The sequence below is a fragment of the Dufourea novaeangliae genome, unplaced genomic scaffold, assembly GCF_001272555.1.
Source record: "Dufourea novaeangliae isolate 0120121106 unplaced genomic scaffold, ASM127255v1 scaffold12, whole genome shotgun sequence".
In the NCBI taxonomy this organism is placed as follows: domain Eukaryota; kingdom Metazoa; phylum Arthropoda; class Insecta; order Hymenoptera; family Halictidae; genus Dufourea; species Dufourea novaeangliae.
Window position 1 is genome coordinate 2,386,617 of NW_015373886.1, and position 27,763 is coordinate 2,414,379.

Consider the following 27,763-nt stretch of genomic DNA (forward strand, 5'->3'; position numbering starts at 1 on the left):
TTCGACGGCGACGACATGGCTCTGCTGGCTGTCGCCATCCGCCCCGTTTCTGTATATCACCCTTCCCTGTTTTTTCTTTCTACGCCACTCTGTCGATATATTCGACGATGATATGTGTAGATAATGAAAGTATCTATTCCCCCCCCCCCTAACCACTCCTGAAAAATGTTCAGTTCGATGTTTACCTGGGGCCTCTCGTGATCATCGATGTAGAAAATACATTGGCTCTGGAACACTACGCGTGTCGCGTCTCTCCTATGTTCGACGCACCGTGCGCGTTAAACACGCATTCAACTCACTATTACAGGTGAACAGAGAGGACAGACTCTCCTTGGGCTTCGAAGATGTAAATTGCAGAGCCTACGAATCCGGCGATGATTAATCGTGACGTTTGTTCATCGAGTTTGTCTTCGGTCTTCGTACGGTTTTTCATTGTTAAAATCGAGTTTTGGAATATTTCTTTTTTGGGTACAATGAGAAGGAAACGCGACTTCTTTTTTATTTCATCTGAACGAGGCGATTTGATTTGTGTAAAGCAGTTGATGATGTTGCATAAATAATATAGTTTGTCGAAGATATTTCGTTAACCTTATTCGAGGCAGTAAAATTTTAGTTTTTGAAAATAAAATTTATTTCTGTATAGTTCGATTATTCTGCTATGATAGATGATTTGCTAATCTTATCATCACTCGCGACGGCTTATGACGGTATTTCAAAGTTACTGGAACTTTCCACGAACTTCGGCGTATTCTTTCGACCGAATATATTAAGATATTAACCCTTTACTCCCTGGATGTGGCCCTCGGGCAGTAGCATTTTAGTGGTCTATATCGACCATGGCCACCCGTGAGCTAGCGAGGTTAAATCTCAAAGAGACTGCAGTGAATATTTAATGCAACGTGCACAACAATAAATATCAATCTCTTTCGATTGATTTTATTGCTACAGTTATACAATAAATTTGTTGTAGCACCGTAGAACAAAAACGCAAAATTTATGTCTCTTAGTCAATTTTTTTCTACATATATTGAACATACAAAAGATTGTTTTATCGGAGGCTTAAAATATTTCCGGAGTATTATACTACAAAAGAGTCCTCCAACAGTGTACAGTGACGCTCTAAAGTTTAGGAATACCAATTAAAATACAAGATTCCAACTGCGTTAATAATAACTCCTATAAAATATTCCTGAATCATGGGACAATATAACAAATTACCTCCATTTGATCATATTGCAATATCGTAACGGATGTATGATAAATTGTTTTGCAAGGAACAGCGAACATTATCGTAAAACAACAACTTCGCCACTTTTCAGACAGCCCCCCATTTTCCATCGTGCGGAAGCGGCGTTCTCCAAGCCGGCTTTTTAGGTAATTATATTTCAGGCTCTGCGGAGTCAGAAATCATTGCGCTCGATGGGTAGGGTAGGAAAAGGGAGAGATTGAAAGAAAAGCCTTTGCCAAACGGCAAGAGAGTCGAGCCAGCGAAAGTTTCGCTCGATTGGTTGTGTCGACTGGGTCCTTCTCGCCGAAGAAGAGCCGGGCGTCCGAAACGGCTCTGTCTCGACGCCGCTGCTGGCGGCTCCTATACGTGGTTCCCTCTGATCTCTTTCCTCGTCTTTCCCCCCATCGCAGTCCACGCCAGTCTCGGTCCATCCTGGCGTCCCTTAACTCAGACCATTATCCGTATACCACGATTATAGGGCAACGGGACCGACAAACAGGCTTGGGCCAGACCCCCTGGCACCCTCATCGCAACCTCTCCTCATCCCTCCTCCCTTTTCTCTTCATCCTTCCGTCTGGCCACGGTACAAACCCGTCACTGACTACGCAAACAAACCCGCGCATCGACTAACATAACTTAACAATCTTCCTCTGCCTGCTCTTCTCCGCTCTATTGTCATACTTTCCGTCCCTCTATGGTCCACCACTATCTATCACACACGCAGTTGTTACCACAGAACCGATTCCACCGCGATGCACCGCGCGATGCTCCACGGGACCATCACCATCCAGTATCGGTCGGCATCGCTGCACGCTCGCCTTTGGGCTCCTCATACTTTTTTTTCTTTCTTTATCTTGCCCAGAAAACGACGCCACGCATTATAGAAACGATACTTCTAGCAAATTATTATGGTTTTGCCAGTAGTTCTTGATAATTGTTTTTCGGGCGGGGCTTGTGTCTGGACCGTATAATGGACCGGTTTCTCGAGCGTTTTAGTTCTACGATGCTCTCGGCTCCCCCGGAACACGGATTCGCCGCTTTTTTTGCTGCGTTTCGAGCCGTGTTCCACTCGGCTTGGGATATATACATGGGTGCATGTTCATTTTTAGTGACGGGATCTGATCTTGTAGGTTGCAAATGAACCCTTTCTTGTGTTGAAAGAGTCGTTCGATTCGATGTTTCAAGCAATGTTAATTGAAACGGTTTCGGTACGGCGAAGTATTTGTTAATTAATTCTTTATTGTTATTCGTAGTCACAGATATAACTTTCGACAACAACAATCATTTTCGAAATGTCAATTTGTAACTTTAAAGGAGTTTTTTTTAAACTTACTTTTTCAGGCATCTGGCACAAGTTGTGAAGACGAATAGAGGGATTTATTTCAAACTTGGCATACGATGAAATAAATGTCTCTCTTTTACAGTGGCCTAGGATCATTGAGATATCTTAATATTGGGGTACTTTTTTGAAGCTGCAAAATGGAAAAAAAATTACCATCTTATCAAAATACAGCCATTTTATCAATTTTTAATATGTTATTTAAACTTTGTTTTAAACTAGAAGGATGATATCTCTGTAGTTGTTTTCAATAGTTGTTTTCTAAAAAATTCTAAAGTTACTCATACTTTCCTGTGTATCTCCACGGAAGTACACTTTTAAACAGAGTAATTGTTCTATAAAAAGTTAATAGACCATGTCAACTTCCAATTATGTATCCCGTCATGCACCAGGTGCGACGCAGTAACCTCAAAGAACACCTACGCCGCGACAGATCCGCCGGTAAAGAAATTCTCGAGGCTGCCTGCAGAAATCAGTATCGACAGGAACTTAACCTCTTCGTCGCGACACAAACGTGATACGAACGTACTGAATTATCATAGATTATTGTGAAGTCGAGTAATCGTTTTTCCGAGTCACTTGGATTACTCATTAATTTCGTCTTACGCAACGGGCTGCCTGCTGTTATTAATAATAACGATAAGATTATATACTTCCATTTGGTCACGTTGCGCTGTAACGTAGGCGAAACAGCGCGTAACGATGCCGCGGGTCGTGTTGAGGACGACGAGCGTAGGCCACGTACGGACTAGATCGTTCGTACATTAGTTTCTCGACTATCAAAGCGGCCCACGGTCACGCGGTGAAGTGTGTACACGTTATCTAAACCTGTCGGTTCCGTTGCATATTCGTTGGCAGTCCGCTGCTCGTTCCTCGATTTCGTCGCATTGCGTGTCACGTCCACGGTTGAAATATGGGCGCAGCTTCGAACGCGACATACTTAGGGCTCGATCTCAGCACGCAGCAGGTAAAATTTCTGTAAAAAAAACCGTCATTGCTTTCCGATCTGCTTTTCATCCGCACGTCCAAACGTCCCTTTCGAATGAGTTATCTGCGACACGTACGACACGCTTTCTCATCGAACAAAAAAAAAAGCTTATGGTGGACGCGGGTTCATGGATGACAATGTCGGGCATTTATGGCTCATTACCTCCGTTCCTCTCGCCATTTATTTCTGTTTCCGATTTTTTCCATCCTGTTTCACCAGCTTCGCTCACTACGTGGAAGCGGTAGCATTCTGTTAGTAGCTGGAACGAAGTTTATTTCTTTTGTGTTTTAACTGTGGCTCGGTCAGTGGTTGCTGCCGCGCATGCGCCTTGCAACGCGCGCTCGTTTGAATCGACGAAATTTGCATATACGTGAAAACATTCTTTTAGTGGAAAGTATTGTAATTACCTGCACTTGTAATGAGCCAGGCCTCTTCATTAAAATTGATGAGTGTATAACGTGTATGTGAATAAAATTAACAAATTCTTTTTATGAACGTTAATTACCCTAGATGAAAGTGAATGGTTACGTTCTTTTTTTCGACATGTTTGGAATATATACTTTAATGAAGAATTAAACTTGCTTATCGCACAACAGTAATTTAACTTTTCAACCTTGTTTCCTTTCCTAAATTCTAGTGTTTGTAACAGAACATTGAGCCTTATCTTTTTTTACACAAATAGTAGCAACCGTTTGCTTCAGCTCAATCCATTGTGTATCCTCTTGTTTTTTTTTAATATTTTGTAGAATTACAAGTTTTGTTATCGAAAATAAATTAGTCAACTAATTGGTGTTAATAAATACAGATAGCAATCCCATCGGTGAGGTTAATTTGTTTGTCTCTTTTAGAATTTAAAACGAAAATATGATAAAATCGACAAATTTACAAGCTTGTCCACAAATATCGTTGCTTCTTAAAGAGTTTATAGACAAACCTTTATGGAATTATCTGCTTAGTAGCTGCTACGATAAATATTGTTATATAACTCTGGTTAACAGACAACCGTTTGGTTTATAAGTTCAGAAAAGTTACACTGATGTACTTAATTCGTTCGTTAAAGAATGATGGAAATCATGGTTTCGGAGAAATCGTTTTAAACTCTTCTCTACCCACGTGCCTACATTGTTTTTCTACAACTTCGTTGTGGCAAAAAATTTAGCATAAAATTACAGTAAGTATTTTTGAAATATCGAATTTCAAGAGAATGTAATAAAAGAATTGATTTTTTTTTTCACTTCTCCAAATGGGAATATATTCTTGAAAATTCTACGTTTAATCCGTTACCGGCCACCGTAGCTCACTGCAACTCGCATAAATCTTTGAAAAACGATGAACACATCTCTGCCGATTGATACCAAGCGTTTCGAGGCGTGTAACTTGCGTACACGCTGGGTCACAATTATCTAACGCGATGATAACACCGAGCAGAGGAAGAATACAAGCGAAAGAAAATTGTATCTTTTCGGCAGGAAAAACACGGAACATCAGATACGAGTTGAATGGACACAATTAACTCTGAGATGATATACATATTTTCGAGGCCATCAATTGGTACTTGATGTGTCTTAAATGAATAATTTACTCGTAAGAATTTATCTATAGACTTTTTATTGCCCACAAGAATTAAAAATGAACGTTTCCGTTTCGGGTCAAGTTGACCCTGAACAATACACAAGGATTAAAAAGAAACCATTTTGTGATTTATATGTGAATTTATCAGGTATACCAATAAGCAATCTACTACGTTTTTTAATTACGAGACGATGTATTAGGCCGTTGCACATGAAATGAGTGATTTTACTGATACGCATACTTGATGTTACTTTTATGAATGAATATTATTAACATAGCTTCTTTTTTAATTGCAAAATTACACAATGTACTCTACTCGTTTTAAGGTGTTATCTAACACAATAATAAAATCACTTATGTCAAACACTACAATTAATTAAGGTAGAGAATCAATTCCAGTTAAATTCCACCATTTCATTCGCGTGAATTACAAGCCAAATTCAGAAATAAACTTGATAAGGATGCATGTAAGTTTCTGCTAAAAAAATACCACATATTTAGCGATGACAACATTCCATGGAAACATGGTAGCTAAAAGTGTCATTGAAGAGTCATCTTCAAATTCAGTATATAATAATTATGTAATAAATATAACACATTCGAATACATAAAATTGCTGAAAGTAATTAATTTTCATTGGAGGCGATTTTCGTTTAACCATTCCATCAGATCGAACGTAACTCAACCGCTAAAAAGGATCAACGGTTTTGCATAAGCTCCGGGCGATTACGAACGTCAAAATATTTCACGCTTCTTATTCGATTAAATATACAACGATTGCATATTAAAACGGCACGTGGAGAAGACTGCATGCCCAAAACACAGTTTATTTTGCATATTCATTCTCTCTGGTGCTCGAAAAAAATAACGTTTCGAATTTAAAATTTTGCGAATTAAATTTAGAATACGCTACAGGTAGCCCAGGCTGATTGACCGCTACGGGCCGGGAATTGTTTTTCTCCTGCAAGCAACCATTCCCATGGTTGCATGTAATTTATTCGATCCGAGTCTAATAAATCAAAGATCCGTCTGTAATACGAATTTAGTGACGCAAGCGGGTGATTAACGGATATCTTTGACGCGTTGTAGTTGAAAGCGGTGGTCGTCGATAATGATCTCACCGTTCTCTGCGAGACCAGTGTACAATTCGACAATGATCTGCCGGAGTTTAGGTATGTTTCTTATTACGTTCTAACATCATTTTATATGTTAACATTAGAACTACCAAACCCGTCAAAACGAACGATTTCAGATTTCTGACTTCACAGTAACTGAAATTGTACAAGTAGTTGTGTCAGAGTTTACGATGACCTTTAAATGATTATACACTTTATATTATACTATAATGTGTTCTACTGTATTACATACTGTATATATTAATGTATTGTAAAATTTAATTTAGTATGTATGCAAAACTGGTAGTTCTAGTGTTAAACAAATCGAGTGTAAACACTTTGTCTACAAAAATCTGCCTATTAAAGTCCAAATATGAATTTACTACTAGACACTGATGTACTGGAGCAAACTGAAAGAAAGTTACTTTATTATTTACCGAAATACATGTATTATATGTGGAAATGAAGGGAGACTATGTTACAAAAATAATAAAATGTTTTTTGCTCTAATAAATCAGGTGTGAACTTTATTTATTTAATAACATTTATAAGATAATAAATTCTGTATGCCTTCATGATTAGAAGGTAATAAAATGAGCTAAAATAATCTTTTTTTAGTAACAGTTTTTGTGTATAATTTTTTAAATTTAAGGAAATTCGTATATTTATATTTATCAGAACATGAGACCACACGAATAGATTTTATTGGCTACGCCAATGCGCATTAATAATATTGAAGGTTTAAAGATACAATGAATATATTTTTTCTGAAAGACAATATTTCTGTGATAATAAAAAGTTTTTAATAACTTTTCTAAAATGGAGTCGTACATATCTAATAATTCTTAGAAACCCTTAAAATATGAAATCAACTTTTTCAATTAACGATTTAAATATTTAATGCATTTCACCACAATTACATTATTTATGCTAGAGATTCATATTTTACGGTTTTAATGTACACTTTGTCTATAATTGTTATTGAATAAATACGAAGAGTTTTGGCCGAACAAAAATCCTATTAATAAGCATTTAATCATTTTTAGAACGTACGGAGGGGTTATTCAAAAGAAAGAAGAACCACACGTGGTGGTTGCTCCCACTTTGATGTGGGTTAAGGCTCTAGACATGATCCTTGAGAAATTACGCGTCTGTGGCGTTGATTTTAGCAAAGTGGCCGCTATTTCCGGATGCGCACAGGTAAAAAAAAATACTGGACAACGAATGCCTCAAAAATAAACATTATACAAAAATCTTCAGAAAATATGAATTTGTTTCTATTTATAAAAGAGAATCATTTGGGAAATTATATTAAAATTTGTTTAAATATGTTTATATGAAAAAATCCGCTCAACTCATCACTAATGATTTCTACAATTTATCTTTACTAGAACAGTTTTCTAAGAATAATTCTGAAATTAAATTGAAATATTGAAAAAAAATATTTTTTGATTATTATACATATGATCGTTTTCATTAATATTTCACTTTGTATAAATAATTGTAACAATAGACGTTATTCTGATACGAAAAATGTATGGCCTTCGGAGTGTTTTGCAGATATTTAATTTAATATATTATCTTTAACCAAAACATCTAGTTTACGGTACAAGTTATGAACTAAATCAAATATGCTGCTACAATCTCATTGGTAACTTTCCCTTCTCCCTTCTAATGAGTTTTCAAAAAAATATTACATACTATTATTGTGGATATAAATTTTTTTTTATAATATTGCTTATTATAAAAGATGTATAATATAATATAAAAAGAGTTAGTTATTTTAAATATGCAAACAAATTTCTAAAGTACACGTGGATCAAAAATTAGTTACCATTACTTTTATATACAATGCATCCTACTAACATGTCGAGTAACTTCGTCGTAGTTTTCAAATTTCTTTCGGTCCTAACGCTATCCTCACGTACAATCCGATCGTCCAATGACAGCTGGTGAAAACAAAATTTAAAGAAGATGTAAATGTCTGTCGCGATTGTCTCGTTTGTTCCGGTCTGTATCGACGAAAATTTTGCAATACCCCCAGGACCCTTACAAACTCGAAGATTTAGCCGCGCGCGGTTTTAAAAGACCCGACACGATAATGTTATCTTTGCTCGTAATTGCACAGCAACATGGCACAGTTTACTGGGGCAAGGGCAGTCGAAATCACTTGCAGCAATTGGATCCCGCAAAATTCTTGCACGAGCAGCTCGTCACGTCGTTCTCGGTGACGCCGTCACCTGTATGGATGGATTCCAGCACCACCAATGAATGCAATATCTTGGATGAGATCATGGGTGGTCCTCAAGTGAGTAATTTTATTAGAAAATAAATAATTGAGTTCCTAAACAAAAACTTCCATTTCTATATTCTTTCTAATTACACTCGATCAAAGGTGCTCGATTGATCTCTTCCCGCTGTTTTAATAATTTTATGTAATAAAAAAGGTACATACAAATTCTACACCAATTATTTATGCATAGTAACATCTAAATATAAATTAGTTTAATAGTTCAGTGTTAATTTTTGGTCAATATTAATCAATAATAATTATTTGATTATTGCACAAGGGTTACATAAATTAGCGTAATACAATATCACCCTAATATTCGAGAGAAGCCTTCTAAATATTATTTAGATAATGATTCAATCATTAAATTATACTAAATATATATCCCAAAGAAAATTAAAAATTGGTACATTTCTATGTTAACCACTTGACGCATAAGTTTTACTTCAGTCTACCGGTAGAAAATGATCAATTTCTTTTTGGTATAAATTTATAGTCTGACGGGATTGTATCATGTTTTCTTCCTTTTTAAGTGGTATACGAAGTACTTTTCACAGAACAGAGAAAGAGAAGAGCAAGATGCAGTATAAACACATATTTGATAATAATAAAAAACAATTCAAAACGTAAATGGGTGTGATAGTTTAAGTATCAACGAGTAATCCACTATTTCTCTTATGAGATAATAATTTAGATTTAATACATTTTCCTGTATTTCTGCTTACTAAAAATATCCCAAGATGAAGAATGAACTACGATGAAACCTCCAACAATGAATTATTCCATATTTTATGAATAACCAAAAATATGTATCATTCTCTCAAAGATTTCTTCAAATACGTCAATATTATAATATATTCCATTTCTCTGGCGTCTATACAACAGTGTCATCTATTAATACTTCTAATACTGATATAAATAATTCATACAGTAATCAAGCTGATTCTGAATTAAATGTTTTCAGCGGTACAAATAGTAACTTAATCGTATTTGAAAGATCGATATCAGTATTCATTATATTCATTCAGGAATTTGCGAAAATATACACGTGCCATTCTTCGGAAGCGTTGAAACGTAACCAACGTATGAATATTCATCGGTGACGAAGAATTAATTTACAATTTACATTCGTTGCAATTCCGGGCCAATGGTATTTTTCCTACCTACGAAATATCCTCGATCGTGTCGAGAAACAATATTTTTTTAAACGTCGCTCGATGGCTGGAATGGTAACCGAAAAAAAGGGTAAAAGGGTACCGTTTCGTTAACCCGCTCGGTATTTTTAGACCCGTCAGGTTCTAGTCGGACGGGACACGTCGAGAAACGCTCGCCTGGACCTGACCTTTATACAATTAATCAAATATTTCATTGATTTTATTGGTCAGGATCGATAATAAAGATGCTTGTAATTAGTGGCCGCGAAATGTCGTTGGAATGTTACGCCACGCATATCAAGCTGAAAACATTTAATTAACACTGATGAAATTATACACATATGTATTAACGTTATTATTGCAGATATAGTAACGTTCATAAATTTGATACACCCATTATTTTCTAAATTCTTGTCACACGTGGACTTGAAAGCCAGGTGGATAATGCATGTTCCGCTTCTATTTATGGAATTGAATACCATTGAACACTAGAACGCAGTCAGAACGACTGGTTTGTAAATTATTAAAATTATTAAAAGTTTTTAATGGCAGTGCATTTTTTGAGATACTTCGCAACTTTTCTTTCAATGTGTGAGTAAAGGAGTTTATTGAATTCACATAATAGATTTATATATTTTCAACAAGCTGTCCTTTTTACCAATGTGATAGAAACAAAGATAGTCCTAGTGTTAACACTGTTTTAATTTAAAGCATACATATGTGTGTAATAAATTCATCGCAAGAAATATCTAAGAAAACTTTCCCAAACATGTAATAATTTTAATAAGACAGGAATTTTTACACTAAAAGTATTCATTTATCTAAAAAAAATTGGGGATATCCTAAAAAAGTAGAATAAAAGTAGAATAAGAGTTGTTACAGGCTTTATTTAGAAATAATGTTATTTTCCCAAATTTGTTATTAGGACCAACGCTTGCCAATGTATGAAAGTAATATGCTTATTCAACAAAATATTGGTTGAACATAAAATTCTTGAGTTTTCTTTCCCATTCTGCCAAATGTGAAGAATTGTTTGAAGAATTTAAATGTGCTTTTTAAAAACTATATATAATATTCATCAGTTGGGAATTACCAACATGTCTTTGTAAGAGGATTTTGTGCACTTTTCACGTTCCATACATGGAGCTGAACGTTTGACTAGTCAGTAAAAGAAACGAATATCATTTATAATTGATCCTCCTAAACTGTATATAAAATTTATTGCATGAGTGCGGTCGTTACTTGTTTCTTAGCACTCCTTACTTTCGTTGTAACTTGTTAATAAAGTATTTATATATCTATGTTCATATGACAGTCTCGTCTGTGTTTTGGCTACAGAACACACCCTGGTCAATTCGTACAGAACCCTGTACATTATAATTTAGCGTAGGACCATAGCAAAAAGAAAGAAAAGTTATGGCGAAAATCAGTATGACTGATTCATAATTAATTAATGAGCTAATCAATTATTCTGATGCGGTATCTGTGGGTACGTGGTTGCAGAAATTAGCGGAGATAACGGGATCTCGGGCGTACGAGAGATTCTCAGGACCTCAGATAGCGAAAATAGCGCGCAGGAGGCCTGAAGCCTACAGTAACACTGAGGTATATCTACTAAAACACTCCTGGCTTCATTGAAAAAATGAGAACGGCAATCGATCGAGGTATTCGATATGTGTAGATATGTTGGTACAGATTGTATGAGTTTTATGTGGCCTCCGATGCTTATTACTTTAACACCAGTATTCGAATTGACGCGTGTTATGAAAGCGAATGACTGCTCGTTTGAACAATTTCTTATACTGCGTGTCAACTGGAGAACGTAACTACTTCCGAGAGCAGGATTCGCTAGTGGAGAGATTTGAGAACAAGTTTTCGGATAGCTGTCACTTCTGATCTCAAGAGTATAACTCGCTAGTGTTTATTCACGAGTAGACATAAATTAGAGGCTACTCTTGAAACTTTCGAGATTACCGCCATCTGGGCATATGGCATAACTCTTACGAGTTATTCTCATCTGGATACGTGGAATGATTCTCGATAGTTATTCTCGCGTGGATATGTAACATAATCTTTCAGTGTTACTCTCACGTGGGCATATAACATTACTTTTCAGAGTTAGTTTTATGTGAACACGTAGCATAATTCTTGATGGTTGCTCTCACGTGGATACGTACCATAATTCTTTATGGTTGCTCTCCCGTGGATACGTAGCATAATTCTGAATACTTATTCTCACGTGGACACGTAACGTAATTCGTGATGGTTACTCTCACGTGGTTATGTAGCATATCTCGATAGTTATTCTCACGTGGACACGTAGCATAACTTTCAAGAGTTCCTCTCAAGTGGACACGCAGCATTAGTATCCAGGCTGATTGGAGCTGTGTCGTTGAAACCAATTACGAGTACAGAATAATAACTCACTTTTAGTGATTACTTACAAGTATGCATTGACACTGTGTGAAAGATTTGTCTAAAATGCGAGTTTTATCTATTTGTTATGAAAAATACGAAACAATTTATCTGTTCCACATGTATAAATGTTTATAATTTTTTCTTCTTTGTTGTAATTCCATGTCTAAAAGTGAATTCTATTTCAAAACCAATTATTTTCAAAATTAATATTGAATAAAAAGTTTTCTTTTCTAGCAAATTATATACACTCTTTACAGTTTCATATTTGAGCAGACTCAGAGATAAAACTTTCTTGCATACACTAATGCTTTGCACATTTTTAAATTAAAATACCAGTCTCATTAATACTCTTATTGCAAAAAGCTATAAGTACTAATGTATGAAATATTTTTGAATTTCGTTTTGAAACATGCATGTATGAATGCAAAATGAAACATAGGAATATGGAGTATTAAAAACTAAGTACAGTAGAAGCTCGTTTATTGCAGCCCAGAAATACTACAATAAGTGAGCTTCAATCACCCGCGCGTTTTCCCCGCCAATCGTCCGTTTACTTGTTTGACATAGCTACATATAGGGTGGACTGGATGTACGTACTTTTTAATCACCTTAGTATCTCCGTTATTTTTGGAAATATCAAAAAAGTTTCTTCACAAAAGTTATTGAGTATTGAAACATTTTATTAAAACAATATTATATATACCACAATTTGTGGGGGGTACGCCCGTGGGTACATTAAAATAGCCTACAATACACGAACGTCTACTGTACACAGTTTTCTTCAATCTTGAATAGAAATTTTGCTCATGTTCCTAGAATCTGTTTGCTTTGAACAAAAGATTGTGAATGATCTCAGTAGATACTAATGAGATAATTTTTTGATAACAATATTATAATTCAATCCATATAGAAATGTATGAAATATTTATGAATATAAATAGACTTTCTAAAAAATACTTTTTTAGACACAGTACTAAGTATTACAAGATTCTCGATCCAATGTTTAACGATTTTAAAATAGCTGAAATGAAGAACATTGGAAACCAACATTTGTTATACAACAATCTAATAAAAAAACTATCTATATAATAATATTATACACGGACATATAATAATATTTTCATTACTAATTTGTACCCTCTGCTGCCAACTATTTGTAAATGTATTCTGTATTTAACAGACTTTTCTGTAACTTTCAGAGAATCTCTTTGATTAGCAGTTTTCTTGCTTCCTTGTTTTTGGGCGACTTTGCGCCCATTGACTGGTCTGATGGATCTGGAATGAATTTGTTAAACATTCACACGAAGGATTGGGACGACGTACTTTTAGAGGTAAATTATCCATTTTGCGTACTTCTTTGCCCGTATACAGCAACAAATATAATACAACAATTTATACATTTTTGTTACATTCACGATAATTAGATTGCGAATTTTATTCACTTATAGCACACGTGAGTATCTAAAACGCAATTTGATCAAAATTGCATAACGTTTAATAAAAGTTATTTTTTTTATATTTAACCAACTAATTGTCCGAAAGCAGAGCTGCGTCCATTTTCACGCACATTTTCATTAAAATACACTGTTGACCAATTAGATCTAAATTAAAATTATCTTTGAATTTTTCAACAGAAATTTGGAGTATTTAGTCAGAACGAATAGCCAGTAAATAAATAAATAGCATTTTCATACTATTACGGTATATTTCTTATATAATTAAACTATATATATATATATGAAAAATAGAAGTTTACCTTTCAAAAATTAACACTACTACAATACTTTAAAAGTTGATCGAGGATAAAATTAAATACGTAAGTTCATATTAAAAAATTTAACCATGTGTAAAAAATGACCCAATACTGCTTTTTTCTAACAATCAAAGATTTCGTCATTCAGCTATCTAACATAACAAAAATCGATAACACTAGACTACCAGCGTTGAATGTATACTAAATAAAATTGTATAATCTGTTGATACGAATAACATATAATATAATGTAAAATGTATAATAAATTAAAAATCAACATAATGTTCGGCAAAAGCACCTTTATGATTTCTGTAATTGTGAACTAAGAAATTTAAAATGCGTCATTATAATGGGTTTGGTGGTTCTAGTGTAAAAAAATGAGCCTGCTTATTAAAAAATGTTTATTTTTTGTTTGTCTTCTATTATTTATTGGTAAATTATTGTTTGCTCAGACTTGCGGGCCAGGTTTAAAAGAAAAACTCGGTAAACCTGTTTCCTCCTGTAGCAATATCGGACCGATTTCATCCTATTTCGTAGAAAGATTCGGCTTCGACGAGGCATGCCGGATAATTGCATTCACGGGGGACAATTCTGGTTCTCTAATTGGTAAGCATACAACGACTAGATTGATAATTCTACAGTCTCGATACGAACTTACATATTTTTTTTTGGTTTTATTATATCTGACAGTATTAATTTATGCGCACTACTTCTCTTTCTGACGGCAAGCTATGATTCTGCGTGTTTAGTCGCTCATGAATATTCACGTCAACCTGTAAATACGTATCCAATTCCTCAACTTTCGCTCTTATGCAAAGTAATTAATGAGACTTTACATCTATACTATAATTTAGCTCTGTTGGAGATTTTACGTGATCTCGTAGTCATTTCGTGTTTTTTTTTGTCGTAATTTATAATAACCCATGTGGAAAATATTACTTGAATTTGAAGGTAATTTTGAATTTAATTTTAATTTACATCGATCGATAAATTAATTCGTTGTAAACGGATAGTGTATTCGGCATTTTGAATTTCATTTTATCAATTACTGTATCGTCTATAGTCTATAAATATCACATCCGTTGGTTCAAGAACATCAAATTCAAATTTCTGGAATTACCGTTCGCTATCGGCAAAGATCGACCGGTTCATATTTTTTGTATTTTTGTTTATGCAATGGTATATTAAAAATAACAAGTCGCAAATGCGTGAGTACGTTTCTGTGTAAAAAAACGAGACGTGATATATGAAACAACTTTTGTTCTTTACAATTTGTATACGTCAAACAAAATGGATCCGGAATAAATAATATTGTACTATACTTTGATACAGCTTAATGTATAAAGACAAATGTCAATTTACTAAAGGCTATATTTCATTTATGAAAATGCTTATTTTTGAATTTATTAGTCAGTTACAAAGACTATAACAAATTTTTGTAAAAATAAAAGAGTAGATAAAGAAGTATTTTTATACCTGTTTAATAATGTACAGGAATGAGACTAAAGGAGGGAGATGTCGCCTGTAGTTTAGGAACAAGCGATACTCTTTTCTTGTGGTTAAACAAGCCGAAAACTGCTTTAGAAGGCCACATATTTTGTAATCCCATTGATGACAATGCTTACATGGCACTGCTTTGGTAAGTTAAAATTTTAAGAAAAACGATCTTCAAATTTTTATATAAAAGATTGTGATATTCTTACATGATGAAGATGCAAAAAAGCTTTACGAATATCATTAAAAATATTACGAAAAATATTTCATTGGTCTACATACATTTTTACAATAATAGTCTACAAAATTATCCATTATACAATGTATTCGTAATATTATCGATAACAAATATTATAGGATATGAAACACGATGCATGTTTGTATCAGCAACTTACAACAAAGTGCAAAGCTTCGAAAACTGGAAGTTTATTCATTCAATCAGTATGATAAATATTCAAGTGATTTTCAAAGAACAATTGGAAATTTTCAGCTTCAAAAATGGATCTCTGACGCGTGAAAGAATACGCGACAGTGCGGCGCAAGGCTCCTGGCAAATTTTTAATGAGCTACTAGAGAGCACCCCGCGCGGTAATTTTGGGAATTTAGGTTTATATTTTGACGCACAAGAAATCTTGCCCTCAATCATCGGCGATCATAGATTCAATAAAGCCAACGACGAAATATCACGATACAGCTCGAAAGAGGTCGAAGTACGAGCTTTAATCGAGGGCCAATTCGTCGCGAAAAGGGCGCATGCCGAAGATTTTGGTTTCGTTATTGGTAATAATAATGTACTAAAATTTTGTAATTTTTCAAAAAAAAGTTCAATTTATGTAAGCTGTATTCTCTGCAACATGAAAAAGAATCACGTTTGAACATTGCCTTTTGTCTAGCTGACACCAATGTGAATGTAAAATTAATTTAAAAACTTTGTTTAAAATTCAAACTTTTTATATAACGATTTCCAAACAATAACTTAAACCGTAAACGGTGGAAAATAATTATATTAAGTATTATATGATTCGTACTCCAAGTAGAATTAAACAGTCAATTGTTAATCGTAAATCATTTTCCACAAAGATACTGCAAACCCTAAAAGAAATCCTATCATTTTATTTGTAAAATTTTCAACTATCAGAAATTTAGGCACAATTGCTTTACTGATCATTATTCTTAGGTCCGAACACTCGCATTATTGCTACAGGAGGTGCCTCTGCAAATAAAGCCATATTGCAAGTAATATCTGACGTGTTCAATTCACCAGTGTATATATCGGTAATACTTTTCTTACCTTTACATTAAAATATAACTTAACGCGAAAGGCTATTTTAATTCGAAAAATATTTACATTCATTCTATCAGTCGCATAGCCGTTGACTTTGAATACATTACACTAATCTCTCATTTTTTCAATTTCCATCTCGTCTTTTACTTAATTATGATTAAATTTCTATAGGAAGTAGCAAATTCAGCCGTGATGGGCGCAGCCTACCAGGCAAAATATGCTTTGTCACGAAATGAATCCACCTTTGACGAAATAACACGTTGTCTGCCTGAGCCAAAACTTATATGTCGTCCATACAACGATGCAGATTCAGTAAGTAACAGAAAATACAGAAAAGTATAGTTACTGAGTTTAAAGGCCTGATACAGTTACGTTAGTTTTTATCTAGATTTATGAGATCATCGTTTCTTTTCTAGAGTTTATGCTCATAAGTCGGTCTATATTCAGTATTCTACAAAATTGTCACTTATGTTTCTGTTTCTTTCTAGATATACAGATCTATGGTTGTTCGTTATCGTAAGATAGTGGAGCAAATTATTAATAAAGCGAGTATAAATTAATATATGTAAAGTGTGACCATACGCCACAGAAAAAATGATTAAACAAAGGGGCCTTCACATTACATAATATTAGTAGGAGATAGAAAATCAATTATGCATTTAATACATATTTTAATTGAATGATATGTACCGAATTCTGTTCTAATACGTGATAAGTTTTTTACGACAATTTTTAAGCTATTTCTAGAAGCTTGCTTTTATAATGAAAATAATAAAATCTCAATCAATCTTAATGAGTTACTCACCGATAACGGACAAATTTATGAATAAATTTGTCTATTTACGAATAATATTTATGAATAAATTGGCCGAGAATCTCTTACCGTAAAAATACAAAAGCATTGCTTTTTAGAAGCAATTAAAAATAACTGCGATACAAACATATTACGATAAAAATATAGGTAAACGTATTTTTCAAGTGCTGTTTTAACTCCTCGACGCATAATCTAGTTAATTACAAATCATTAATGTCTTATGGATAAAAGTACAAGATAAAACTATGTGCAATTTTTTAAATGAAATCTTATTTCATAAAAAGTTACTTTTATATATTTATATTTATAAATTTTATTATATTACATTAATTTATTAAATCTAATTTATTACAATTATAAAAAACAACAAAAATTGTAATAAAAGTTGAACTTTAGTTTAATTATAGACGTGTTTTATTTACCTTAAATGATTGCACCACTTATTACTAAGCTTTAATATTCTCTTTCAAACTTTGTAGGCTAAATTAATATTTATATACAGGTAATGTAAAACGTCAGATTTAACTAACAGTAAATAATAATGTTACATAAATAAATAATGTTAAACCATAGAAAATGCAAGTATATACTTTTTTCTTTTATTTCTTTCTACTACCTTTTTCCTTGAGTAGAAGATTGATTATATTATCGGATGTTACATTATAGTATGCAAGAGTATTGCTATCATTGAAAAACATTCCCTAAAACCAAAAATTTGTAATATTGATATAGCGTGACAAATAAAACATTCAGAATATACTTAACCAGTTAATTGCATTCGACGTGTATACACGTCAATCCAAAACTTTATTTCGGTGCGGTTGACGTGTATACTCGTCGTGGAAAATAAAAAATTACCATTTACTACAAAAACTCCAAATTTCAATAAAAGTAATAAAAATGTCATTTAGTGGTATGTTTCCTTCATATTACCAATAAAACTGCTAAGTATTATATAAAAAAAAATTTGATTTATTCTCTTTGATATATTGTTTATTCCCTGTACAATGTATTGCTTTTTACGGGTATTCCCTGAATTGTTTTGTATAAAGTGCGTTGCTCAGAAGAATAAATGTATTAATTAAATTTTTTTTTAATGTTTGAATCTTATTATTTTTGGACACTTTTTAAGTTTTTAGTAAAAATAACCTTTTCAACAATGAACTGTTAATTTTTTATCGAATCAAAACATAATCCTTCCTCATTTTGCTTTACATTTTTCGTAAAATTTATAATAGGAGCATTTTCCCTGCATTCGATGTCTATACTCATCATAGCTTGATTTTAATTATGCATTCCATGAGGGATTTTTAAAACTAAATTCCGCAGTTAACTGGTTAATCCATCTTACCTCATATTGTAACTTCTGTTTACCAGGAGGCATTCCAGTTTGTTTGTGTATAAGAGCTTTCATTGTTGCCACAGTGTCGCTCCCTTGTAAAGTAATATTTAATATCTGGCCATGCAACTTCCATTCTGCTTTCTCTGCCATCATTGGTACAGCTATGCTCAATTGAACAGGACCCTGCAGTAATAAAACATAATTTCATGGCGTATTTGTAAAAACACTTTAAAACCCGTTAATTATCAAAATGTAATGTATACCTTATTCCTAGCCAAGAACTGCTGCTCGGGTATTAATGAATCTTCTGTTCTTAATTTCTTAGTCTGAGATTCTTCTTCCGTAGGTTCAGTAGTATGCTTCAATCCAATCTAAAGGATGAATAAAATCGTACATGAATTTTTGTACAGTAAACAAATAATATTTTACAATATAAATATTTAACACGTACTTTTGTCATTAACAAATTTTCAGTCAAAATTAATCTAACACTTTCTCGATTAATGTTTAGTTTTTCCGCTATCATTCTTGTAGTTAACCGCTTGTCACTTCGAACAAGATCACGCACACGAGCAATGTTTTCGTCCTGTCGAGTCGTGGAAGGGCGTCCTGAACGCTCAGCATCTTCGACGGATTCACGTCCTTCTCGAAACCGTTTTGCCCAATCGAAAACGCGTGGTTTCGACATGGTATTATTTCCATAAACTCTGGATAACTTTTCATAAATCTCCGTTGACGATTCACCATTTTTCACCAAAAATTTTATCACAATTCTTTGCTCTAAATTGCGTTCCATTTTTCACATAACATAAAACTTAAACACGTTCTTACACGACTAGCACAGGACTAATAGTGACTTCACACTTGACAATGTTTACCTTTCGCATGCAAATAGCATCAAGCAGACTCACAGCGGGGGGCGACGTAAGGTAGGTCGGGTAGGTTCCATTAACGACCACTACATCCGCGCCCATGCCGCGGGAATTTACCGTTTTACTTACTTGTAAGCGTCGCGGGCGAAAAGTGCACTGGAACAGAGTTTTTAAAAACCACAAAAACCACGGGCGTTGCAGGTGATTTAGGCCTTAGTAGATCACAACCCTAATATCAAATGTATTTTCGTAATCCGATTTTTTGAGGCCCTAGAGCCTCATTATCATTTTAATGCCATGCCCACCGTTATTGAAAAGCCACGAAATCCGAGTATTGTTAACATGAATTCAGAGTTATACGATTATTCAAGTTACATGTGCTTAATACAGTTGGACGGAAACAAGCATATGTATTGTCTTGGACGAAAGTTTAAAAGATCAATAACATTCGTAAAACATGACGTGCGTAAATATATATTTTGTAAATATACATATATTAAAAAGAACCTTTGGGCTTGTTTTGTCGCAATTCTCTTAAAAATTGTACATGAGAGTATTCCTTCTTCTTCTTCTATATACTTATACATAGTATTTCTACACCAATTGTAACATTTTTTCACACTGAAAGATGTTGAAATGCCATTTCTCTACTTCGAAGCTGTACACTATTAATTGTGAGTAGGTATCATAATACTCAGATCGTCTCACACGAGACCTCGCCTCGAATCATGCAGTGAGGTAAGTCTCTGTTTACGAGACGCTTTATTTATGATTAAATTTTTATAGGAAATAGCAAATTCAGCTATGATGAGCTTATTTATATATTTACAAATGTTATTATATTACATCAATTTATTAAATCGTAATTTATTACAACTAGAAAACACAAAAAAAAATGGAAATTTAGTTTAATTAAAGATGTGTTTTATTCATATTAAATAATTATACCACAAATGCTCTCTTCCAGATTGTGCAGTTCAGATTAAAATTCTATTTATGCATAGGTAATGTAAAACCATAGAAAATGCAATTACATATTTTTCAGTTTTACTTCTTTCTACCACCTCTTTCCTTCGGTAGAAGATTAATAACATTACCGGATGTTAAATTATAGTACGCAAGAGTATTGCTATCTTTGAAAAACATTCCCTAAAATGAAAAATACGGATTATTGGATATAACGTGACAAATGAAACTTTCAGAGTGTACTTATTGTCAGAATATATATCCGTCTTACCTCATACTGCAACTTCTGTTTACCAGGAGGCATTCCGGTTTGTTCGTGTAAAAGAGCTTTCATCGTTGCCACAGTGTCGCTCACTTGTAAAGTAATATTTAATGTCTGACCATTCAACTTCCATTCTGCTTTCTCTGCCATCATTGGTACAGCTATGCTCAATTGAACAGGACCCTGCAATAATAAAACATATAATTTCATGGCATATTTGTAAAAACACTTTAAAACCCGTTAATTATCAAAATGTAATGTATACCTTATTCCTAGCCAAGAACTGCTGCTCGGGTATTAATGAATCTTCTGTTCTTAATTTCTTAGTCTGAGGTTCTTCGTCCATAGGTTCAGTAGGATGTTTCATTCCAATCTGTTAGATATATAAAATATTACATCAATTTTTTTTAACAGTAATCGAATCATATTTTACAATACAAATACTTACAGCAGATGCCATTGGCGGTTGCATCGGTGGTGGAGTTGGCATAAACGGTGACATCGCAGGTGCTAAAAAAAATATTGAAACGAATATGACAAACGTAATATACCGCAAAATATTTTTCATTGTAATGTATATAATGAATTTCTTGAATTGTAGACAAAGTAATGAAGAAAAAGAAGCTTACAATTTTTCTTTTGCGCACTGCCACTTACACTATGTTAGGTACTCATTATTTTATTTAATAATTCAATGATAACTATTTTAATATGTATATATAACTATTACGTGGAAGCAAAAATAGTAACAAGGTTATGATAGAAATTACAAGTTTCAATTATAAATTTTACTTACTCATAAGAGGGGGTGGTCGAATGGGAGGCATAGGAGCCATCATCATCATCTGTGGTTGTGGCATCATTGGTTGAGGAATACCCATAGTGGGCATGCTCATGGTTGGCGGCGGTGGTGGTTGTGTAGGAACTGGTACCGGTTTCGGTGCTGGTGGTTTTGGTGGTGCCTTCAACGTAGCTTGTGGTTTCGAAGCAGCTGCCGCCATATGTGATAATTCTGCTGCACGATTTGCGGGTTTTGGCCCAATCTTTTCTTTCTCTTCATCAGGAAGAAGTCCTTTAACTTTGTGTATTTGATGAATCTGATCCTCCAAAGTAATGTTTGCTCTGGCAGCTCTAGTCGCTGCTTCGACACTCGATGTGTGTCCATCCCACGTGACCTTGTCGTCTTTCTTTTTGTCTTCCTCACCGATTTTCTTACCGATGGCGGTTTCTTCGTCACCGACACCGAAAATATCGGTACGTCGTTCGGCGAGTTGTTTCAAACTAGCCTCAATCGCAGTGCCAGGAGCGAATACTGTTTCTTGTGCTAATTTATCGAGATGTTTATCTCTTTGTTCCACCCAACGTGGATCTAACAATCCAATACGCATATGTTCTTGAACTTTACTCGCTGGAATGCGTTCTCCCGTAATTGGAGATATCAGGTATTCATCAGGAGCAACAGGACGTACAGTTTTGGTTGCTGTAAAAATTAACATATTAGCAATTGATATAATTTCATATTATGTGCATAATGTTTGATGTCCCTTGGTTACCATGCTGTTTAGGATCATATCCTTTCTTCACTACAACATTTCCTGGAGTAGGAGGCAACGGCGGAGGCTGCATATTATTACTGTCACGTGGTTTCGATTCTTTCGATTTGTGAGTATCACCTGGAGGTGACACATCATCTTCATCGCTAGAATCTTCTTCCATATCTTGTACCTTGAAATGTAAATAACATAATGAAAGTATAACAATATACCTATTGTTATAAACACGAAAACCACTGTACTCACTTGATTATTATCTTTCGCGCGATCCTTTTCACCTTCAGTACGATTTTGCATTTCATCCTCTCCTTCGCTATCGATCTGCATTTCTACATCCTCGCCGTCTTCTATTCTTTCCTAGAAAATTAAAAAGTCATTAGCACAATAAAAAATTAGTACATAGTTATTAAATAGTTAAAATTTTTCTATTAATGCTTAACTACAGTGTATTACCTGCATAAGTACTCGAGCACCAACTTCATCTGGTGTTGTTGGTGCTGGGAAATTACCAACTTCAAACTGCTGGTAATCAACAGTTTCAACCACAACAAAATCATGCCAGTCAATTTGCGCATAAGCTACTCTTTCACGTTCTAATTCTTCCTCTTCTTTACGTCTTTGAGCTTCTTGGTATTTTAACCATTCAGCACGATATTTCACTTGATCTAAAATTTTGTCCATGTTGGCTGCCTCATCTCGGAGACGTGGCAATAAATCTTTAGGTGGAATTAATACCTACAAAATGGCATTTATTTTAATAATTACTTAAGAAAAAGTTTCAGATTATTAACGTAAAATTTTATCTCACTTTTGTATATTGCTCCAAGAGTTTTGTAAAGTATTGGAACAAGGAATGCTGAGGCCGTAAGAAGTCAAACTGAAAATTCCTCTGTTCTCTGTTCATTAAATTAGTTAAAAATTGACGACCATTACGGGCTACAAATTGTGCTGTCAGTTTTACAATATCTCTAAAATAGAAAGCAAAATATTGCAATCATAATTTACATCATTGTGTATAAGTTAATACGTAAAAAATTTGATTCACATACAAATCTAAAGCTGAAATAGAAGGTGGATCAGCAATAAATTCAAATTCTATAGGTGGATCTTTTGGAACAAATGGTTGTTCAACTTGTTTTAAAATTTCTTGTTGCTTTTGATGAGCTGCTAAATTAACAGCTTTTCCCAACCCTTGTCCTAAAGTTAGTTCTTGCCCTTTGCCTTCTTTAAATTCTTTTACTTTGTGTTGGTAATACGCATGATACGGATCACCAAAGTTCAAGAAATTAAACTTTGGATTGCCAAGTTCATTTTGTCTGATCCTGGATTCAAATTCTGGTCCATTTCTGGCCACAAAACTGGCCGTCTTATCAACAATATCTAAATTTTTACATAAGGAACATTCTATGAAAAAACAGTGTGCACAGAATTTCTTTTATAAAACATATTAATAACATTATTAAACGAGGAACCTAACGAAACCTTCATTTAATTATACACATTTACAAATACACAACAATATAATATTTTTGAATCAACAATATAATTTACAAATACTACAAATAATAATAAGTTGAAAAAATTACATATTTATTATTCCTTTTTATTCGTAAAATTAGTTGCATAGTAAAAGAGTAAACACGTTTTAATATGTAGTTTATAGCAATTATAAAGTTTAAATGGATGTTGATCATTGAAAACGACAATCACTACATGATATGTTGATTGTTTAAAAAAAAGTAACATTAACAATATCTCAAATTGTGTTAAAGGATACTTCTAACCTCCGGTGGAGGGTAAATAATGCCAACGATCGGTTGCGACGAGGGTGCATTATTTTCTTCACCCTCAGTCGCTGGTGGTTGTATAACTGCAATTTCTTGTGCAGGCATGTTTGTATTACTTTGTCTACTCAATTTTCACACATTTTCCACTATTTCTTATAATTCATCGTGCAAACAATATTCAACACTGCTCAACACACATGACACACATTGCATACACTTAGTTCCTAGCCGGGATGCCAGATTTGATTGAATTTGATCCCCTCAAACCAATAATTTTTGTAGAAAATATGGGTATTGTCTCGCGTAAACGGACCATGTGCGCCATGCACACCGTGTGGCGATTATTGATACTAATCCGTGGATATAAATTCGTACACATGTACATATTTATGTTATTATGTATATATTTGCGTATAAGTGTTTAGTTACGTCGCTGCAAAATAGTACCAATAAGCGCCAACGATGTGCAAAGCGCACATGGTCCATTTACACGAGACGGGACCCATATTTTCTACAAAATTCATTCGATGGAAGGGTTAAATCTGGCATCCCTACATCAGAACTAGAGATGGAGTGAACTGCTACTTGCTGCTACTTGTGAATCACTCATGATTCGATCACGTTCGGTCCCAATCACAGTGATTTTTCACAGTGATTCGTGATTTCTCGTGTCGTTTCTGATTGGTGGAGAAACCTAACAGTTCTTTACACGCGACACATAATCTGTATATTTTATATTAACGACTTCAAAGAAAAGAATTTCTTGTTTTTTTCTACTGATGTTTTTCAAACACAAATAGTAATGTAATTCATCGTATAATTATATTGCATACGTTTTTCTGTTTAAAGATCAAGGACTTACGATCGCAGCGAGCAAATTCACTCAAGATAAAAAAATCGCAATCACGGTCGTAAATGAAGTTAAATCACGACCGTGATCATGATTCGGTGATCATTGTGATAAATCACTGTTAGTGATTTTGCACGCCATCTCTAACTGAAACCGTTTTATAATTTGATTATTTGCCTGCTCCGGGGGTTGTGTGACCCGACGATCCCACCACACGGGGTCTCTGGCGCTTCGTGCGGGGGTTCTATGACCCCACGCTCCACCACACGGGGTCTTTGGCGCCACCCTCGGGGGCTCTGTGACCCCACGGTTTAACACACGGATCTCTGGCGCCACCTGCGGGGGTTCTGTGACCCCACCGTTTCCCCGCCATCTTAGATTCAGAAAAGTGCCGGAAAAATTGGAATTTATGGGACATTTAGTTGCGCCCCCACCCTTTGGTGGCGGAAATTGGAACTAATTCCAGAACTTCCAAAACTTAAAAGTTTTAGAATTAATTATTTTGTTATTATTTATTATTTCTTATTGTTTTTTTGGTTAATTAACACTGCCGGCCGCTGTCACGCTGGCGTGACTTTTGCTCGCCAACGTTTATCGGCCGGGGTCATGTACGCGCGAAATTCGCCGGCGGCAGCGAAAGGCGATGCGAGAAATAAACGGCGGGCAAAGTGTTAATATTAGGAATAGGAGTGGAGATAGTGCCGGGATTAATGAATAACGCATATGTATGATTTGACTGTTTCTTATTGAAAAAATCGTACGAAAATATACAATTTACAATAGTATTTCTATAAATTTAACAACAATTGCCTTAAATACTACTTACATACATGATTTTACAATATATTTATAATAATATTTGTATAGATTCAATAAAAGTGCCCTTAGATATTTATTTTACTTAAATCCTACTTATCTATATGATGTTACAATATACTTGTAATGATATTTATATAAATCCAGAAAAAGTAGGCTTAGATATTATTATTCAGGCTTATAAAATATTGTAACTTATATGCCGCAAATAATTCCCTCCTCTGTAACTTGCAAATCTTCCGTACCGTCTTCAAAGCTTCATAAAGGTTTCATAAGTTTGACGCCGAAATGTTGATTACCGGTGGCATACGATAGACCTGTGTAATAATTTTCAGTAGTCCTCTGCCGGATTCAATCTGTTGTTATTACATGTGGATTACGGGACAATGAACGGTAGTGAAATGGCTTGCGTCAGTACACATTTGAAACGTGATCCTTTATCGCTGTTGCTCGTACAACTCTCTAGCTCGGTTTCGACCGAGGAACAAAGGACAGTTGCTCGTGCAACTGTCGAATTGGGACTGACGCTTGTCCATGTTCCCGTGAACAAATTAGATAATAACCCCAGCAACCATGGCAGTTTCTGCAGATACTACTACAGCCCAAGTTTAAAAGACGTAGGCAGTAGTTAGTTTCTGTAGTAACCTGTTGAACCAGACAACTATAATTAGTATAGGATTGTATAATATTTATGCAGTTATATTTAAGATAATTCGATATTCAGGAATCACAAGTTCCACATCTACCCACCTTTCACAATAAACCTTATAAATAACTTAAATCTTAACTATCTAATACTATTGCTACTAAAATCCCTCGGCGGATGACTTCTTTCTTGAGCCTAAACCTATAAAAAATTAAGTTCCCTCGTCGGTTGTCTTCGTTCTTCAGCTTAGAACTAATATTATCGTAATATTCTAATTAATACGAATAAACGCTATTAATACAAAATAACTTAAACTAAACGCAACGTAGTCGCTAATACTCAAACGAAAGAGATAGACGGAATGGAAAAAGTTCCATCGATCATTTCGTTTACGCACCTAATATTCTATATACCAAGCAGTTATTAAGTCTACGATGACCTACGTTAAACTACAGTATGAACAAGTATCGCGATGCAAGTGTTGTCGCCAGAACCTGGTTTAAGAAAATAGGAAAGACGGGCGACACCTCGCTAACCCGGATCCATCTTTTACTGCCATGGAGCTTTGGGCTGGTCACCTGCGTACCAGATTAGATTAGATTAGATTATTCTCAACGTCTCCCGGGAGAGGGGAAGTGCGATTTCCCCCCCAAGGCCCAGCTGTGGCTTCTAGCGCCTGTAGCTTTCACACAGCCCCCGCCACGTTAGCAGGGGGACTGCGGTGGGCGTTACCCGGGGAGGCTATTTCCCCCGGCTTTCCAACCCGACCAACTTTTTTAGGCCCGGGCCTCATGGAGGCGAGGAAGTACTCGCCCGGGGGGCGGAGAGTCACTAGGATCGTCTCATCCCTACCTAAGTAAGTAGCGATGGAATATGGTCGTCGGGGCAACCGATCCTTCGTCTCCAAAGTGAGTACCGGCTCACTCTTTGCTTCACCCACAGACCGAGTCTGTATCAGGGGTGGAATCATCGTGCTTGCGTACATTCCGGCATCGAGAGAGAGCTGTGTCGCCTGTTTCAACCCCCTATTGCTCTACCTACCTATGTCCCGAATATTTCAGGAGCCCCCCCTCCTCTGGTTCCCCTCACAAATCTACCACCCCCCTCAAGGACAGGGAGGGAGTCCCGGGACTCCAACAGAGACACATGGGGAGGCCGTTCTAGCCGACCTCAAGGAGAGACGTGGTCGGGTTCGGCGATCACCTCCCCTGGGAGCCGC

The 27,763-nt window shown here is 35.0% G+C and overlaps 3 protein-coding genes across 3 annotated transcripts; 1 reads left to right on the top strand and 2 right to left on the bottom strand.

Moving 5' to 3' along the window:
• The first annotated feature begins 3,271 nt into the window (after positions 1–3,271).
• On the top strand, positions 3,272–17,196 carry LOC107194264 (xylulose kinase). Its single transcript, XM_015583860.1, has 12 exons — positions 3,272–3,534; positions 6,217–6,299; positions 7,289–7,442; positions 8,371–8,550; positions 11,190–11,291; positions 13,304–13,435; positions 14,310–14,463; positions 15,352–15,496; positions 15,842–16,131; positions 16,529–16,626; positions 16,808–16,948; positions 17,125–17,196. Exons 1-12 carry the CDS (start codon positions 3,481–3,483, stop codon positions 17,194–17,196), a joined length of 1,605 nt encoding a protein of 534 aa, XP_015439346.1. The 5' UTR covers positions 3,272–3,480.
• An 853-nt stretch (positions 17,197–18,049) lies between these two features.
• LOC107194442 (splicing factor 3A subunit 1-like) lies at positions 18,050–19,588 on the bottom strand. The gene is made up of 4 exons (XM_015584067.1): positions 19,244–19,588; positions 19,056–19,163; positions 18,802–18,975; positions 18,050–18,151 (listed from the first exon to the last, which is right to left on the bottom strand). Exons 1-4 carry the CDS (start codon positions 19,586–19,588, stop codon positions 18,050–18,052), a joined length of 729 nt encoding a protein of 242 aa, XP_015439553.1.
• Positions 19,589–20,626: 1,038 nt separating this feature from the next.
• On the bottom strand, positions 20,627–24,391 carry LOC107194389 (splicing factor 3A subunit 1). The gene is made up of 11 exons (XM_015584012.1): positions 24,223–24,391; positions 23,495–23,825; positions 23,254–23,413; positions 22,899–23,180; positions 22,692–22,802; positions 22,446–22,617; positions 21,689–22,372; positions 21,341–21,402; positions 21,158–21,265; positions 20,902–21,075; positions 20,627–20,813 (listed from the first exon to the last, which is right to left on the bottom strand). Exons 1-11 carry the CDS (start codon positions 24,335–24,337, stop codon positions 20,712–20,714), a joined length of 2,301 nt encoding a protein of 766 aa, XP_015439498.1. The 5' UTR covers positions 24,338–24,391; the 3' UTR covers positions 20,627–20,711.
• Between the last annotated feature and the right edge of the window lie 3,372 nt (positions 24,392–27,763).

Coding starts and splice junctions, on each gene's coding strand:
- LOC107194264 (XM_015583860.1), top strand. CDS start 3,481: ATGGGCGCAGCTTCGAACGCGACATACTTAGGGCTCGATCTCAGCACG. Junction 13,436..14,309: donor GGGACGACGTACTTTTAGAG/GTAAATTATCCA, acceptor TTGTTTGCTCAG/ACTTGCGGGCCAGGTTTAAA. Junction 16,132..16,528: donor AGATTTTGGTTTCGTTATTG/GTAATAATAATG, acceptor CATTATTCTTAG/GTCCGAACACTCGCATTATT.
- LOC107194442 (XM_015584067.1), bottom strand. CDS start 19,588: ATGGAACGCAATTTAGAGCAAAGAATTGTGATAAAATTTTTGGTGAAA. Junction 18,976..19,055: donor AGTTCTTGGCTAGGAATAAG/GTATACATTACA, acceptor TTATTACTGCAG/GGTCCTGTTCAATTGAGCAT. Junction 18,152..18,801: donor AACAGAAGTTACAATATGAG/GTAAGATGGATT, acceptor TTTTGGTTTTAG/GGAATGTTTTTCAATGATAG.
- LOC107194389 (XM_015584012.1), bottom strand. CDS start 24,337: ATGCCTGCACAAGAAATTGCAGTTATACAACCACCAGCGACTGAGGGT. Junction 23,181..23,253: donor TCTTGGAGCAATATACAAAA/GTGAGATAAAAT, acceptor GCCATTTTGTAG/GTATTAATTCCACCTAAAGA. Junction 20,814..20,901: donor AACAGAAGTTGCAGTATGAG/GTAAGACGGATA, acceptor TTTTCATTTTAG/GGAATGTTTTTCAAAGATAG.